This window comes from Mustela nigripes, chromosome 10 (assembly GCF_022355385.1).
Source record: "Mustela nigripes isolate SB6536 chromosome 10, MUSNIG.SB6536, whole genome shotgun sequence".
NCBI classification, from domain to species: domain Eukaryota; kingdom Metazoa; phylum Chordata; class Mammalia; order Carnivora; family Mustelidae; genus Mustela; species Mustela nigripes.
In genome coordinates, this window is record NC_081566.1 from 55,777,931 (window position 1) to 55,796,178 (window position 18,248).

The window sequence follows — 18,248 nt, forward strand, 5'->3', positions numbered from 1 at the left end:
CCATCCTGGCCAGGGAGGAGGGCTGAGGGTGTCCTGTGACAAATTTGCAAAGGTGAAAGTCTAGGCTCTTCATTCAGCTTTTGCTTAAAGGGGTGCCTGGCAGGATTAGAGCAGGTGGGCTTAACTTAACATTGGTAGCCCACACTGGATGTCCTTAGTGGGACCTGATTAAATAAATCAAGTCTCTAAAATAAACTAAGAAGGGAAATCAGTTATAGAACTATACCTAGTGAAGAGGTCTAGTGTTTTAGTAACAATTTTGTCAATGATAAGAGTTAACTATGATATTCTATACTTTAAGGACATTAGAAATTCTGCATTGATTTTATACTATTTCTTAACTGTATATAACTCAGGTTATTCACGTTAATAATGTTTTTAATAAGTAAAGCAAATTTATAACTGACATTTTTACTCTGGTTTTTAGGAGGTCAAAATTGTTTCTTAGAAAGGCAGTATAGGCTGCTTTTCTGCATATTCCAACCCACAAACAAATTCTTTTTTTTAAAAAATATTTTATTTATTTTATAAGTAGGCAGAGAGGCAGGCAGAGAGAGGGAGAGGAGGAAGCAGGCTCCCTGCTGAGCAGAGAGCCCGATGAGGGACTCGATCCCAGGACCCTGAGATCATGACCTGAGCCGAAGGCAGAGGCTTTAACCCACTGAGCCACCCAGGCGCCCCCACAAACAAATTCTTAATTTGGGGCATAATGTTTTTCACTTTGAAATCTTTTATTTGATTTGTTTTCTGGAGTTAATGGTATTTTAAAACTTCAAATATGTGTTACTTTTGTATATATGTAGAACTTGAGTTAATAAGCTACTTTGTTTATAGAAATCCTTTTAGAATTGGGCTTTTTCAGTGTTTTACAATGATACAAAGGACTATAAGGCAAACCATAAGAGACTCTTAATTATAAGAAACAAGCTGAGGGTTGCTGGAGGGGAGAGGGGTGGGGGATGGGGGTAACTGGGCGACGGGCAGTAATGAGGGCACGTGATGTAACGAGTAATGAGCACTGGGCGTCTAGGCAGCTGATGAATCACTCAATTCTACCCCTGAAACTAATAGCACACTATATGTTAACTAAATTGAATTTAAATAAAACATTTTTTTAAAAGGAATATAACTAGGTCACATGCTTTATGTATGAATGATGATTATCGTCTTATCTTTGCAGATTTTGAAGGATATAGCCAATCGGTACCACATGATGAGAGGTTCCAAAATACATTATGTTCCGGGCTGGGATTGTCACGGCTTACCCATTGAAATAAAAGTATTATCAGAACTTGGAGGAAAAGCTCAGAATCTTTCAGCTGTGGAAATTAGAGAGAAGGGTAAATAGTAAATAATCTCTGTTTCTGTTTTGAAATGATTATTCTTAAATGCTGGTTCCTTGGAAAAGCCACGTCTAAATCAAAGAGAGTTTCTGTTGTTTTTTTGTTTTTGTTTTTTTGGCTATAATGGGATTTATTAGAAACCAGGTTTTATCATAGCAAATTCAGATCCTGTTTAATTGACTTTTTTTGTGAGAACTTAGGTTCAGAGACTGAAGGATAGATTTGGGAATATTTCCAAGTCCATTTTTCAGTTCCTTGTTTTTACTTACTTTCCTGGCTGGAACTTGTTGTCCTATTTTGAGTGCTAGACGAAAAGTCAATTCTAAAATACATATATATATTTTTTAAATTAATCTTACTTGATTCTTCAGTAGATTGGGTAATGGAGGAATTTTGTGTTCTAAACTATTATATACTTAGATGTTATTGTGAAGATTTTTTACTTCACTGTTGAATGTCTTAGTATTGGCTTAAGCTAGATGTACTGATTACTTTTTCTGTGTGTAATGAAATAAGAATCATTCTCTTATCTTAAATTAAGAAATATGAGAATAATTTTTCCAGTTTATTTTTTTCTAATTATAAGGTTGTTATATAAAGTCTGGAAAGTATTTTTGAAATTCTAATTAATTTTAGAATTTTAATTATCTTCTGATCACCTTTAACTTTCAAAATAATTTTCCTATTAAATACATTTTATGGGGGCGCCTGGGTGGCTCAGTGGGTTAAAGCCTCTGCCTTCAGCTCAGGTCATGATCCTAGTGTCCTGGGATCGAGCCCTGCATTGGGCTCTCTGCTTGGCAGGGAGCCTGCTTTCCCCTCTCTCTCTGCCTACTTGTGATCTCTGTCTGTCAAGTTCATAAATAAAATCTTAAAAAAAATACATTTTATGGTATGCACGCTGTGTGCAATACCTCTTTAGAGACCTACATACTAAGCCATGTTTAAGAGTTTGAATTTATTGGTTTTCAAATACTTTTCTCTCTTAATTTTTTTTTTTTAGCTAGATCATTTGCTGAAGCAGCAATTAAGAAACAGAGATCAGCATTTATTCGTTGGGGAATAATGGCAGATTGGAATAATTGCTACTACACATTTGATAGAAAATATGAGGCCAAACAGTTGAGACTTTTCTACCAAATGTATGAGAAGGTAATGAAGTATTCTTTTTCCTTTGAATATGTTAAATTATGTGTTATAAAATTCCAGCTTTCATATAATATATTTGTCTTTTATAGGGCTTGATTTATCGATCTTACAAACCTGTGTTTTGGTCTCCCTCATCAAGGTATGTATGTGTTTTTAGTAGTTAAAGTGGAGACTTTTGTGAGTCCCTCAAATATTTATGTCTAATATTCTTGAACCTTAGGACTGCGTTAGCTGAAGCTGAACTTGAGTATAATCCTGAGCATGTCAGTCGTGCAATATATGTAAAATTCCCTCTCCTGAAACCTTCTCCCCAGTTGGTGTCTCTCATAGGTAAGATTTATTGTTGCTTGTGTTTGCTAAAGTTATAGAATTGTAACATTTGCTAACGTATTTGCAATTTTATTTTCACAGATGGTTCATCTCCTGTTAGTTTTTTAATCTGGACCACTCAGCCTTGGACAATTCCAGCCAATCAAGCTGTTTGTTATATGCCAGACGCAAAGTAAGTGTATCACTGTATTCTTTTTTTTTAATTTAAATTTTTTTTTAATAAACATATAATATATATATATATTAAGATTTTATTTATTTATTTGAGAGAGAGAGAAAGATCACAAAGTAGACAGAGAGGCAGGCAGAGGGAGAGGGGGAAGCAGGCTCCCTGCTGAGCAGAGAGCCCGATATGGGGCTCAATCCAGGACCCTGAGACCGTGACCCGAACTGAAGGCAGAGGCTTAACCCACTGAGCCACCCAGGTGCCCCAACATATAATATATTTTTATCCCCAGGGGTACAGGTCTGTGAATTGCCAGGTTTACACACTTCACAGCACTCACCATAGCACATACCATAGCATTATTTTGGATTTATTTCTTAAAATTTAGTGAGTTATAATTTAGTTGTGATGTTCATAGATTTTTTTAAGCTTTAAATGATTCGATTGAAGGGGTGCCTGGGTGGCTCAGTGGGTTAAAGCCTCTGCCTTCGGCTCAGGTCATGATCTCAGGGTCCTGGGATCGAGCCCGCATCGGGCTCTCTGCTCAGTGGGGAGCCTGCTTCCTCTTCTCTCTCTGCCTGCCTCTCTGCCTACTTGTGATCTCTCTTTCTCTCTGTCAAATGAATAAATAAAATCTTTTTTAAAAAAAGAAATGATTCCATTGAAGACATCATTTCCAGCTTTTTTGAAAAGCGAAACAAATAATGGGGCAACTGGGTGGCTCAGTCACATAAGCATCTGCCTTCAGTTCAGGTCACAATCCCAGAGTCCTAGGATCGAGCCCCACATTGGTTCCCCTGCTCAGTGGGGAGTCTGTTTCTCCCTCGTCTCCCACCATCGCCCTATCCAGGCTTGTGCTGTCTTGCTTACTCTTTCAAAATAAAAATCTTTAAAAGAAAAGAAAAATGAAACAAATGTAACAGATGAAGTTTTTTGAAAGTAGTGCTTTTTTGATCATGCAATTTGTTTTTCCAAAATGATGTAAAACATTTAAAAATATTATCTGTGGCCTTTCTTTTTTCATTATTAGTAATTTTCTCATAAAATTTTATTTTAGGTATGCTGTTGTGAAATGTTCCAAATCTGGAGATCTGTACATACTTGCTGCAGATAAAGTAACAGCTGTTGCTTCTGCTTTGGAAACAACATTTGAGGTTATTTCAACATTTTCAGGTAAAGGTGTACAGATACTCTGACCATCACAATTATCAGTATATCCATTTGATTTGAGTTTACTACTTTGCTGAATATTTTGCATTGTGAATCAAAACAGATATGGCCTCTACCTTTCTAGAATATATTTTACATTGATTATAGTAAAGGAAAATATATATTAAACATGATAGGAATATAGAAAATATGAACACTGACAGAAGCACAACAGTATTTTTGGCAAATACCCAATTAAAATTAGGTAAATGCCGTTTGAACAATATAGAATGTACAAATATCCTTTTAAAATTTTATTCAAAATTAAATCACTAAAAACCTTTATCTGATTTAATAAAAAGTACAAGGAAATAAATATATATTTTTTGGTATATGATTTTATTTATTTATTTATTTATAAAAAGATTTTATTTATTTATTTGACAGACATAGATCACAAGTAGACAGAGAGGCAGGCAGAGAGAGAGGAAGGAAAATAGGCTCTCCACTGAGCAGAGCGCCTGATACGGGACTTGATTACAGGACCCTGAGATCATGACCTGAGCCGAAGGCAGAGGGTTAACCCACTGAGCCACCCAGGCGCCCCATTGCTATATGATTTTAATGAGGAAACTTAGTAAATTCTGAGAATTATTCTAAAGATACACTTCTATCAGAAGAATCCTTAGTCTGTAATTTGGGACTTCTAAAGTATTGACTGGTTTTGAAGTATAATTATTAAAATCTAGGGAAATTTAAAATCACCTTTGATCTTTAGGGATCATACATCTTTGAATTTCTTGAGTTTTTTACTTAAAAAAAAAAAAAAAATCACAGGGCACCTGGGTGGCTCAGTTGGTTAAGTGTCCAGCTCTTGGTTTCGGCTCGTGTCTGGATCTCAGGGGTGTGAGATCGAGCCCTGAGTCAAGCTGCACATTCAGCTCAGAGTCTGCTTGAGATTCTCTCTTCTTCTGCCTCTCCTCTTTCTGCGTGTGCTCTCTCTCTTTCGCTAAAATAAATAAATATATTTAAAAAAAACACATGAGTAGAAAAAGTAGACACACCCCAAAATGGAAGGATTGCCTAGCTAAATTGAGAAGCCCTCTAAATATATCATTTCAGATACAAGCCAGTTAGAAGGTTAAGTAATCTTAACAAATATAAAAAGGGTTTTATGTCAAAAACAGGAAAGAAGCTACAAAATGTTTGATATTTAATACTATTTGGTCCTTATTGGTACAATAAGTAGTTTAGAGGATCTGGTATATTCTTTATTCCAAATCCCCTCCTACCCCTTTTTCAAGCACAGAAGAGTCAGACTTCATTGACAAGTTAGATGTTAGATGTTGATGTAGAAGCTGATTGGCATTCTCACAAGGTTTTTGAGAGTGCTCAGGTAAAATTTTAAGATCACCTTTCTGAATTGCGTAATTGTTTCAGATTATTACTGTCAGAGAATCATCATTAGGTTGCCATTTTGAGCCACTGCATTTCAGAGGAGTAGATACACTTCTCATATGTAGCAAAATAAATTGGTGACAGTTAGCTTATTAATTGTTAAGCAGTAGGAATTTTGAACAGCTAAAGTGGAATAATTTGTGTAGAATAGATTTGTCTTTCTAGAAAGATACAAATCATTTTTTATTGATTGCTCAGAGTTCTTTTTTTTTTTTTTTTGAGATTTTTTTAATTCATTTATCAGAGAGAGAGAGTGCACAAGCAGAGGGGAGCAGCAGGCAGAGGGAGAAGCAGGCTCCCTGCTGAGCAAGGAGCCCGATGTGGAACTCAATCCTAGGACCCTGGGATCATGACCTGAGCTGAAGGCAGACGCTAAACCAACTGAGCCATACAGGCGTCCCTATCATTAAGAGATCTTTGTTGGGAGGTGAGGGAAGGTATTAAGTGGTAGATACATTAAGTATGGGGATAAAGGACAGTTAATACATGAAATTTACTTCACCCTGACCCTTTAATTTCCATACTGAAAATCCATGAAAAGTACAACATAGGGTCATGGGGACTGGCCTTACTATGAATCTAATTTAGAGAAAGTAATCAGTGAAAACTAAACAGTAGATATCTCTAAAAATCAGTGTTGACAGTTTTCTTCTTTAATAGCATTATGAATTATCTTGGAAAAAATGCATCCTGAAGTATTCAAGTTTTTTCCTAGTAACTCAGGTATTTGAAATAGAAGAAATAAAGTGCCAAGTCATCCAAGTCACCAGCGAGAAGAGCTTGTGATTTTTTTCAGAAAAGGGAGTTCCCTGTTATCAGTTAAAAGGGATTGTTAGTTTTTCTCAAGCCTTTTATTCACTGTGCTATTTTAACCAAAATGAAATCAGCAACAGAGTTTTCTATGAAATGTCAAAGTTACAAGATTTTTGTTGTTCTAGTGATATTGAATGGGTTACTTTTTATTGCTCTACAGCTTGAAAAGAGGATTATAAAAGTGGAGGCATTCTTCTATGAGGACAGATTTTTTTTTTTAAGTTAATATTATTTAGTTTGGGAAAATGAAGGATGATTTGTGGGGAATATCTTAGGAGTAAAGGGGCCATTGGAATTTCTTTAATTATTGAAGAAGAGTAGATATGATAATACACGTACTTAGTACATGTTGGTAAATGTATAGGTAGAGCCAGGTAATCTTTTTGAAGTTTGGAGACTTATTTATTTATGTTATTTTTACAATATGTGACAGAAATTTATAGAACCCAAGTCAAGAAGTAGTAAAGGTGGGAAACATTATAATGGTGTAGAAAAACTGATGATGGGTATGATACATGATTAGAGGCGCTGGAGTTAGATGGAACATTCGAGTCATACTTGCCCTGGAAGTTGATTTCAGTCATTTATTAGCCATGTAACCTCAGGCAAATTGCCTACATTTTCTTGTTTTCTGATTTGTAAATGCATATAATCTTAGGTGTTTTGTGATATTATAAAGATGAAGTAAGAATTTATGTTGAGTCCAGTGTACCCCGGGTACCTAGTGACCGTTAGGTATTATTTATTATCTCTTACCTTTTAGGGTAACATGAAAAACAACAACAAAGAGGTCCCACAGAGATAGTGTTAGAACCTACTGGTCATTGATCTCTTGATCTACAACTTCTTTGTCCTTATGTTCCAAAAGCCATATATAATTTAGAGAAATTAGAGAAATCTTCTTGGGCCCATTGGAGTTATCTGTTACAACAGTTGCTAATATTTTAAATCATTTACTGTGTGGCAGGTATTGTGCTAAGGGCCCAACATACGTAAAATGCTTTACCTCCATTTATCTCCATGGCAAGCCTCTGAGGGAGGAATTGTAGTTATCCACGTATTACAGATTCCGAAAGGTCCCAGTACAAGTAAAAGGGGACCTGGAGGGTTGAGCCCCGACTCCTTCCAGATCCTGCACCTTTCACTTCCTGTTCTGTTGCTCCTGTTGAAGAGGGAGCAGGTTGTCATGTAAAGTAAGTCTTCATTGTGGTTTTCTTTCCCCACAGGTGTAGATTTGGAAACTGGTACTTGTGCTCATCCTTTAATTCCCGATAAAGACTCTCCTCTTTTACCTGCAAATCATGTGACCATGACCAAAGGAACAGGCTTGGTTCACACAGCCCCAGCTCACGGTATGGAAGATTACAGTGTGGCTTCTCAGCACAACCTGCCCACGGTACTTTGTCTCTTGTTTTCCTTTTTAAATACTGCTTCTGTAGAATTAAGGTGGTAAGTCCTAACTAGCATCTTTATTTCTGGGTGATAAGCCATCATTTTTGTTACAATTAAGTTGTGAAGTGTTTGTTTGTTCAGTCCTCTAGTGCCTTATTAATTCATACTAGTTGAGAAAGATTCTCCCAACACAGTCAGCACAAAGTTAGAATTGAAAAATACATATTAAGCGGGACAGTTTTTTTCTTTCAAAATACTAATTCATATAGACAAATTACTTTTAGTTCCTGAAAAATGGCAAATAGGTTTATTAATTGAAAAGAACAGTTTGGTTTTTATTTTTTAAAGTAAACAGACATTTTTTTTTTTAAAGATTTATTTATTTATTTATTTGACAGAGAGAGAGAAAGAGAGAGAGAGAGAGATATCACCAGTAGGCAGAGCAGCAGGGAGAGGGAGGGAGAAGCAGGCTTCCTGCTGAGCAGAGAGCCCGATGCGGGGCTCCATCCCAGGACCCTGAGATCATGACCGAGCCACAGTCATAACCGACTCAGCCACCCAGTCACCCCTAAATAGACATTTCTAAATTTATGTTATACATGCCAATTATGAAGTTTTCCCATTTAGTTAAGGATGCATCCCAAAGTCAGCATGATGTATGTACATTGCCATATACCTAGAAATTAATAAAGACTGAGTTAAAGATATTTTTAGTATATTTTACTTTTTCAAAATTTATTTTATTTTTCCTCATGATAAGTGTATTCAAAATGTTAAAAATAGATCTACCTTATATTCTGGTAATCACACTACTGGGTATTTACCCCTCAAAATACAAAGACACATGAGTGAGCTCATAGGGTATTTGTCTTTCTCTGACTGAGTAACTTCATTGAACACGGCATTCTCCAGCTCCATCCATGTTGTTGCAGATGACAAGATTGCATTCTTTCTTATGGCTGAATAATACTCCCGTGGGGTGTGTGTGTGTGTGTGTGTGTGTGTGTGTGTGTACACTCCATCCTCTTGATCCATTCATCGATTGATGGGCATTTGGGCTGCTTCCATAGTTTGGCTATTGTAAATAATGCTGCAGTAAACATGGGGTGCATTTATCTCTTTGAATTCGTGTGTTGTTGAGTTTTGTAAGTTCTTTATGTATTTTATTTATTTATTTATTTTTTAAAGATTTTATTTATTTATTTGACACAGAGAGAGAGGTCACAAGTAGGCAGAGAGGCAGGCAGAGAGAGAGAGGGGGAAGCAGGCTTCCTGCCAAGCAGAGAGCCTGATGCGGGGCTCGATCCCAGGAACCTGAGATCATGACTTGAGCTGAAGGCAGAGGCTTTAACCCACTGAGCCACCCAGGTGCCCCCTTTATGTATTTTATTTTATTTATTTATTATTTTTTAAAGATTTTATTTATTTGTCAGAGAGAGAGAGGGAGAGAGCAAGCACAGGCAGACGGAATGGCAGCAGAGGCAGAGGGAGAAGCAGGCTCCCTGCTGAGCAAGGAGCCCGATGTGGGACTTGATCCAAGGACGCTGGGATCATGACCTGAGCCGAAGACAGCTGCTTAACCAACTGAGCCACCCAGGCGTCCCCCTTTATGTATTTTAGATACTAACCTTCTATGAGATATATCCTTTTCACCCATTCCGTAGTTTGCCCTTTAGTCTTGTTGATTCGATATGCGGAAACTTATTTTAATATAGTCCCAGTAGTTTGTTTTTGCTTTCGTTTTGGGAGACATATCTAGAAAAATGTTGCTACGGCCAGAGTCAAGAGACATTATTGCCTGTGCTCTCCTCAAAGAGTATTGTGGTTTTAGGTCTTATATTTAGGTCTTGTTTTTCTTTTCCAAGATTGCTTTGGCTGTTTGAGGTCTTTTATGGTTCCATACAAATTTTAATATTGTGTATTCTAATTCTGTGAAAGATGCTGTTGATATTTTGATAGAGATTGCATTAAATCTGTAGATTGCTTTGAGTAGTATAGACATTTTTAACAATGTTTGTTCTTCCAACCCATGAGCATAGAATGTCTTTCCATTTCTTTATGTTATATTGAATTTCTTTCATCAGTGTTTTATAGTTTTCAGAGTACAGGTCTTTCACCTCTTTGGTTAAGTTTATTCCTAGATAGTATATTGTTTTGGGTATAATTGTAAATGGGATTGTTTTCTTAATTTCACTTTCTGCTGCTTCATTTTTAGTGTATAGGCATGCAGCAGATTTTTGTACATTCACTTTGTATCCTGTGACTTTATTGAACTCATTTATCAGTTCCAGTAGTTTCTTGGCGGAGTCTTTAAGGATTTTTTTTTTTTGACAAACAGAGATCACAGGCAGAGAGAGAGGAGGAAGCAGGCTCCCTGCTGAGCAGAGAGCCTGATGTGGGGCTCGATCCCAGGACCCTGGGATCACGACCCGAGCCGAAGGCAGAGGCTTTAACCTACTGAGCCACCCAGGCGCCCCAGGATTTTTTTTTTTAAATATATAATATCATGTCATCTGCAAATAATGAGAGTTCTACTTCTTACCAGTGTGGATGCCTTTTATTTCTTTATGCTGTCTAATTGCTGAAAATAGGACTTCGGGTAAAAGTGGTGAGAGTGGACATCCTTGTCTTGTCCTGACCTTAGGGGGAAAGTTCTTAGTTGTTCCCTGTTGAGTATGATGTTGGCTCTGGGATTTTGATATAAGAACTTTATTGAGATATATTCCTCTAAACCTACTTTGCAGGGAGTGGGGGTTTTTTTCTTTCTTTTTTTTTTTTTTCTATCATGACTGGATGTTGTACTTTGTCAAATACTTTATCTGCATCTGTTGAAATGAACATTTTTTTTATCCTTTCTCTCTCTCTTTTTTTTTTTTTTAAAGATTTTATTTATATATTTGACAGAGAGATCACAAGTAGGCAGATAGGCAGGCAGAGAGAGAGAGAAAGGAGGAAGCAGGCTCCCTGCTAAGCAGAGAGCCTGATGTGGGGCTTGATCCCAGGACCCTGAGATCATGACCTGAGCTGAAAGCAGAGGCTTTTTTTTTTTTTAAGATTTTATTTATTTGACAGAGAGAGAGAGAGATCACAAGTAGGCAGAGAGGCAGGCAGGGAGAGAGGGGGAAGCAGGTTCTCCGCTGAGCAGAGAGCCCGATGCGGGGCTCGATCCTAGGACCCTGGAATCATGACCTGAGCTGAAGGCAGAAGCTTAACCCACTGAACCACCCAGGCGCCCCAACAGAGGCTTAACTCACTGAGCCACCCAGGTGCCCCATCCTTACTCTTTTTGATATGACATATCAGAATGATTGTTTTGTAAATATTGAGCCACACTTGCATCAGGGACTAAATCTCAGGTGATTGTGGTTTCTAATTTTTTAAATGTATTGTTAGGTTCAGTTTGCTAATGTTTTATTGAGGGTTTTACTTCTTTATTAAATTTGTGGTATGGAATGGCTGGGTGGCCCAGTGGGTTAAGCGTCTGCCTTTGGCTCAGATCATGATTCCAAGGTCCTAGAATCAAGTCCTGCGTCGGGGGTCCTCGCTCAGTGGGGAGCCTGCTTCTTCCTCTGCCTGCTATCCCTGTGCTTGTTCTTTCTCTCTCTCTCGACAAATAAAATCTTTAAAAAATTAAAAAATAAAATAAATAAACTTGTGGTATATGTTTTAATAAGACCTTTTGCCTTTTAAAATGTATAAATCTATAGATTTTTATTAACTGCATAAGAAGTACCTAGATTTTCAATGTAGTGAAAGACAATACTGAGATGTTTTATATATATTGTTTTGCTGGGGATTGTCATAAGATAAAATTTTTGGTACTTTAATTGTTGAACATAACCCTTTGTAGGATTGTTTAGTGGATGAAGATGGAGTTTTCACAGATGTTGCAGGCCCTGAACTTCAAAACAAGGCTGTCCTTGAAGAGGGAACAGATGTGGGTGAGTGTCGTGTATGTTGTTATCATAAATACATATTTTCTGAAAAGGAGCCAGCAGCAGCCTATGCTGGCTGTTCTTTCTATCGTACACTTTCATTAGAACAAAAATCTAAAGCTCTATTTTATTTTGCCACATGGTTTAAAACAGAATTTAGGACTTTGTCATCTTTTGCTTTGAAGTTGCTCTCTGTGGTTAAGCAAAGCAGGACAGTCAACACCGAGTGATATTATTTTAGGGATACAGCAGTGTTAGTTTTGTGGAAGGATAAAATCAAGCTTGAGGCTAGATGTTGACTGTGTATCAGACACTACTGTTTTGTAACCCTTGTAAATCACTAAGCCCATGTTAGCATTGTTTATGTCTTACGATCGTAGGGGTCCTCCAGCCTTGTCTTGGCTCTCTGACTTTTTATAATTATGGATCCAAGGACCAGGTACCGTGAAGACTTTTCTTTGCCCACACTAAGACTAAGGCTAATTAAACATGGTATATTACTTGCCTCTGACTACTATTACCAATTACCATATATTTAATAGCTTGAAACAACAGAAATTTACTCTCAAGGTTCTAGGGGCTACAAGTCTGAAATCAGTGTTTTGCCAGGTCCATGCTCCCTCTGAATGTTCAGTGGAAAAATATTTCCTTGTCTCTTCCTAGCTTCTGGTGGCTTCTGGTAATCCTTGGCATTCCTTGCTTTATAGCTGTATCACTAATCTTTGCCCCCATTGTCACATGTCCTTTACTCTTGTGTGTCTCTGTGTATCCTCCTCTCTTATTAGGCCACTAGTTATTGAATTTAGGGCCTACTCGAAACCAGTATGACCTCACCTTAATTTGATTACCTCTGCAAAGACCCTGTTTCCAATATGGTCACATTCACAAGTGCTAGGGGTTAAGACATCTGTTGGGAGGATAAAATTCAGTCCACTATAGCTGGTTTCTTCTGGATTTTTTGGAGACCATTTTAAGATTCGTGGTATGAAAGACTATAACTATGAATTTCAAATGTGGAATTTTAGATATTATCCTATTTATCTTTCCTTTGCAATGAAAAGCACAGAAATGACTTAATTTTGAGTCTCAGTAAGGTTTTATAGTCTCTTCTTTTTTTGCCAGGAAATTCCTAGATTATACTTGTTAGCTTACGACTGGCACTTACTGGTCCAGGTTTAGTACTCCTGGGAATTAGGAGAATTTTCATAGTCCTTTTTAATTATATCTAATGTAAATTGTTACTGATTTTTTTCAAGTTATAAAGATGCTTCAGGCTTCAAAGCATTTGTTGAAGGAGGAGAAGTTGGTACACAGCTATCCCTATGACTGGAGGACTAAGAAACCAGTGGTTATTCGCGCCAGCAAGCAGTGGTTTGTAAATCTCACGGATATCAAGGCCACAGCCAAGGTATAAGAGACATCCTGTTGCGAGTGTTGGGTTCTTATTCCTTCAGCGTTAAAAAGTTGCATGTGAGGTTGAGGTAGGGTTTGGGGAAAGGGAGGGATTGCCGCTATTACGATTTGGTGATTTGGTTTCATTAAATTATAGTTTTAGAAGGATCTTGGATTTCTGTGCCTTCATCATGTGTGGCGTAAAGGGGTTAAGGGACTTGTCTAAATTTCCTGCCTCTATAGTGAGAGTAGTATAGAATTAGGACAGAACTGAGTTTAAGAGGTCGTTTAACCTCTTATAACCTCAGTATCCTCATCTGTATGGAGTGGATAATAATGCCTACCTTGTGGGGTAAGTGAATAAAACTCCAGGACAGTGTCTGGCATATTGTAAACATTTGGTAAAACTCTCTAAATAGAAACCCTGTGCTTCTGTAAGTTTGAAATTGCAATGCGTTTGAAAAATTGTTGCTTTGAATTAACAAGTACTTTTACAATGGGCATTTTAAATATTAATATGTATCTGAGCTCTTTCATTCACTATAAATATGTGTGTGTGTGTGTCAAACAATTCTATTGAATGAAAGAGCTCAAATATCTATTTGTTAATAGGCTGATAATGAAGATATTTTTCATCTTTCATCTTAATGTAGAACCGCAATGAATTGGTTTATTTGTTGGCCTGGCAATTTGAAGCTATGCAAGCAATATACATTTTCAGTATTTGTATAGAGTGGGCAACTGTGATATGGACTGATTTTTTTTTTTTTTTTTTTTTTTTGTATCCTGTGAAACTTGTTTTCCTTAATTGTAGATGTTAAGATTAACAACTTCGAGCTCCGCACAGATTTTTTTTTTAAATTGAGGAACATCTAAGTTTGATGCAATAAGCTGGAGCTGGTATTTGTTGTTGGTGGTTTTTTAAATTGTCCTTTATAGACAATTTTCAGTTCCTCTTTGTGGAAACAAAATAATGTATTCCATGTTTCTACTACCCAAATTCAACATTAATCAACTTTAAGCCAATTTTATTTTATTTATTTATTTATTTATTTATTTATTTGACAGACAGAGATCACAAGTAGGCAGAGAGGCAGGCAGAGAGAGAGGAGGAAGCAGGCTCCCTGCTGAGCAGAGAGCCTGATGCGGGGCTCGATCCCAGGGTCCTGGGATCATGACCTGAGCGGAAGGCAGAGGCTTCAACCCACTGAGCCACCCAGGCGCCCCAAGCCAATTTTATTTTTATCTTTGCTCCTCCTACCATCCCTATCTTTTACTTCGTACCCACTGGATTATTTTGAAGCAAATTTCAGGCCTTATGTCTTCCATAAATATTTCAGCAGGTGTATCTGAAATGTAAGGACTATTTAGATGTAATTCCAATGCCACTGTTACCATTTTATAAAAGTAATAGTTATTGTTTAACAAAATCAAATATACAGTCTGTTCATTTTTCCTGGATTTTTAAAGCAAGTCTTTCTTTTTTTAAGATTTTATTTATTTACTTGACAGACAGAGATCACAAGTAGGCAGAGCGGCAGGCAGAGAAAGAGGGGGAAGCAGGCTCCCCGCTGAGCAGAGAGTCCAATGTGGGACTCGATCCCAGGACCCTGAGATCATGACCTGAGCTGAAGGTAGAGGCTTTAACCCACTGAGCCACCTAAAGCAAGTCTTAATTAAAATGAATTGCAGATGTTGCCATTCTGCCAGTAGGTGGTGCTACAAAGGGTTTTGGGGGAGGACTTTGTTTTGTTTTGTTTAAGATTTATTTATTTATTTGAGAGAGAGGGTTGGGAGGTGGGCAGAGAGAGGGAGTGGGCAGTGGGGAGGCGCAGAGGGAGAGAAAGTTTTGTGCAGACTCCCCTTTGAGTGCAGAGCCGGACTGGGGGCTTGATCTCAAGACTGAGATGATGATTGGAGCCGAAACCAGAAACCAACAGTCCAACTTTTAACCAACTTTGCCACCAAGGCGCCCCCAGGGGGAGGATTTCTTGTAGTTGAGGTTAAGTGAGGAAAATGTTTAAATCACTCTGGAAATAGAAAAATGCTTTAATTAGTGGATAAAGAGATTCTCAAAAATGCAGTAATGTATTTTGGCCTTTCTGGAGAGTAATACTGGACATTGTCCTATACAGTTCATCTTTTGGTAATTGACAAATGAAATAAAAAACAACTTTTTGGGACGCCTGGGTGGCTCAGTTGGTTAAGCAGCTGCCTTCAGCTCAGGTCATGATCCCAGCGTCCTGGGATCGAGTCCCACATCGGCCTCCTTGCTCCGCGGGGAGCCTGCTTCTCCCCCGACTCTGCCTTCCACTCTGTCTGCCTGCGCTCGCTCTCGCTCGCTCTCTCTCTGACAAATAAATAAAATCTTTAAAAAAAAAAAAAACAACTTTTTGTGGGGCTGGAGGTAGGAGGAGTTCTTGAAAGAGAGTAAGTAAATGGGAAGTAACTGATTTTGAGAGTGTTTTCTGTGTTGTAAACCATACTATATGAAATTAGATTCTATTGTAATGCTTGTTTATTGACCTAAAACAGTAGCTTATTTTTTAAGTACTTAAAAATTATCATCGAAATCAAGCTTGAATGGATTTTAACTACAGTTTAATGAGTTTAATGCTTCTGCTAACCTTCTTACTGCCAATTTTGATCTAGGGTGCTTGGAAGTTAGTATGTGGTTTCTTTTCACATCCTCTCATGGTGAAGTCTGCTCTAGATGTTAATTATTAGATCCTTTGTGGCCCTGTTTAAACTTAGTTTCATTTGGTCTAAAATCTGTAGCTTTTTAGTTTAGCTTTTTGGATACGGGGAGGGAGACATATGAATAAACATCCAAAATAACCATTAGGATAAATCATGGCAGTTCTGGAAAATTTGATCTGCTTACTCTCACTGGATTTGATTTGTGAATCAATTGCAGGAATTGTTAAAAAAAGTGAAATTTATTCCTGGATCAGCACTGAATGCCATGGTTGAAACGATGGACAGACGGCCGTATTGGTGTATATCAAGGCAAAGAGTTTGGGGTGTTCCGATCCCTGTGTTTCATCACAAGACAAAAGATGAATTCTTGATCAACAGGTAGACTTCTTTCTACATATTTTTAGCATTTTAAAGTGAGCTATGTTTTCTTCAAAAGTAGAAAAATGGACTGTTGAGAAGTGATACAAGTTAAATCACATACTCAGTCTTATTGATGGGAGTAAAATATAATTTGCTTTCATGTGGTTGACATTTTAACAACTGTACTTTTTCAATATGGATACTTAGAAGCAGAGCCTCTGATACTTTTTCCATGGAATTCATTGTTTCTGTGTGCCTATAGCATTGTGCTAGAGTCAGGTGTCAGGAATCCAAAGATGGACAGCATTCAGGAGGGGATCCCGGTATGCAGTTTTTCTTTAGGAAATAGAGTCCGTCTCTTACTTTGGGCTACTGGCTGTCCCTCCTTTCCTTCCTTCCTTCCTTCCTTCCTTCCTTTTTTCTTTCTTTTTTTTTTTAAGATTTATTTATTTATTTATTTATTTGACAGAGAGAAATCACAAGTAGACAGAGGCAGCCAGAGAGAGAGAGAGAGGGAAGCAGGCTCCCTGCTGAGCAGAGAGCCCGATGCGGGACTCGATCCCAGGACCCTGAGATCATGACCTGAGCCGAAGGCAGCGGCTTAATCCACTGAGCCACCCAGGCGCCCCCCTTTTTTCTTTCTTAAAATTTTGTTTATTTATTTAAGAGAGAGAGAGAGCACACAAACACAGGGAGCAGCAGAGAGGGAGAAGCAGGTCCCCACTGAGCAGGGGGCCCAACATGGGACTTGCATCCCAGGACGCTGGGATCATGACCTGAGCTAAAAGCAGACACTTAACCGACTAAGTCCCCCAGTTGCCCATAAGCTACTGTCTCTTAATAGAAGTGGCATTATGTAATTATAGATCTTCAAAATTAAAGAAACTATAATGTTTCTTTAATGCACAAAATTATGTTTATTCTAGTGATGCTTAACTTCCCAACGATTTCTTCTCTTTTCTCTTTTTCTTTTGAAAAGATAATACATGGGCATAGTCAACCATTCAGGGTAGAAAAGCTTATATGGTAGAAAGAAGATTGTTTCCTGATGTAGACGCTAGACTCTTCTTGAGGCAGTGAACAAGATCAACATGGTTCCTGCTTTGAGATCATCGTGAGATCAAGGCTGGCTAGTTTATCTTCTAGTAAACTAGGGAGGTTTTTCGTCTTGCTGTTACTAACAGATATGGAAAGGGGAATATTAATCATTCCTTTTAGGAATACATCCTAAGTTTTCATTTTCTTTGAGTAATTTTGTTTTAATTTGGTAAATGGAATTTTTGCTAAATCATGTTTTACCATGAGTAAAAAGTTTGAGTCTATTTTGATGAATATTTTTACCTTTTATCACTTGAGGATCTAGGGAGTGCGTAGAGGCCAGAAGGTAAGGACTGGGGATTTCAAGAGACTGTAGATGTAGAATTGAATGCTGCCCCTACTTTGGGGATCACCAGAATTTTTGCAAAAATGTTCTACTTTTTGTTGTCAGCATTATCAGTGTTTCTTTAGGGTTTTTTAAATTGTTGCATGTATTTTAGGGTTTTTTAAAATGTTGATTAAAGTGGGTTGGGTTTTTTTTTGTTGTTTTAATCATCTAGGGGTGCCTGGGTGGCTCAGTGGGGTTAAGCCTCTGCCTTCAGCTCAGGTCATGGTCTCAGGGTCCTGGGATCGAGCCTCACATCGGGCTCTCTGCTCAGCAGGGAGCCTGCTTCCTCCTCTCTCTCTGCCTGCCTCTCTGCCTACTTGTGATCTCTTTGTCAAATAAATAAATAAAATCTTTAAAAAAAATCATCTTTAGCCACATATTAGGTAGTTCTTAGTGTTTTTTGTGTGAAAGTTGCTTTCCAGTTTACTGTTTATTTTTAAAGATTATTTATTTGAGAGAGCACGCGCACGCGCGTGTGTGTGTATGCGTATGAGTGGGAGAGGGGAGGGGAGAAGCAGAGGGAGAGGGAAAGAGAAAATCTCAAGCAGTCTCCCCACTCACTGTAGTACCTGGTGTGGGGCCCAGTTCCATGACTCTGAGATTACAACCTGAGCTGAAATCAAGAGTTGGACCCT

The 18,248-nt window shown here is 37.9% G+C and overlaps 1 protein-coding gene across 1 annotated transcript in view; it reads left to right on the forward strand.

Moving 5' to 3' along the window:
- Positions 1 to 18,248, forward strand: part of IARS2 (isoleucyl-tRNA synthetase 2, mitochondrial) — a 58,582-nt gene that overhangs the window by 13,255 nt on the left and 27,079 nt on the right. The window contains exons 3-12 of the mRNA XM_059413367.1: positions 1,181 to 1,340; positions 2,347 to 2,495; positions 2,582 to 2,631; positions 2,713 to 2,822; positions 2,904 to 2,994; positions 4,046 to 4,161; positions 7,635 to 7,804; positions 11,651 to 11,741; positions 12,992 to 13,143; positions 16,045 to 16,205. Of these exons, the coding sequence (XP_059269350.1) occupies positions 1,181 to 1,340; positions 2,347 to 2,495; positions 2,582 to 2,631; positions 2,713 to 2,822; positions 2,904 to 2,994; positions 4,046 to 4,161; positions 7,635 to 7,804; positions 11,651 to 11,741; positions 12,992 to 13,143; positions 16,045 to 16,205 (1,250 nt within the window). The remainder of the gene's footprint in view (positions 1 to 1,180; positions 1,341 to 2,346; positions 2,496 to 2,581; positions 2,632 to 2,712; positions 2,823 to 2,903; positions 2,995 to 4,045; positions 4,162 to 7,634; positions 7,805 to 11,650; positions 11,742 to 12,991; positions 13,144 to 16,044; positions 16,206 to 18,248) is intronic.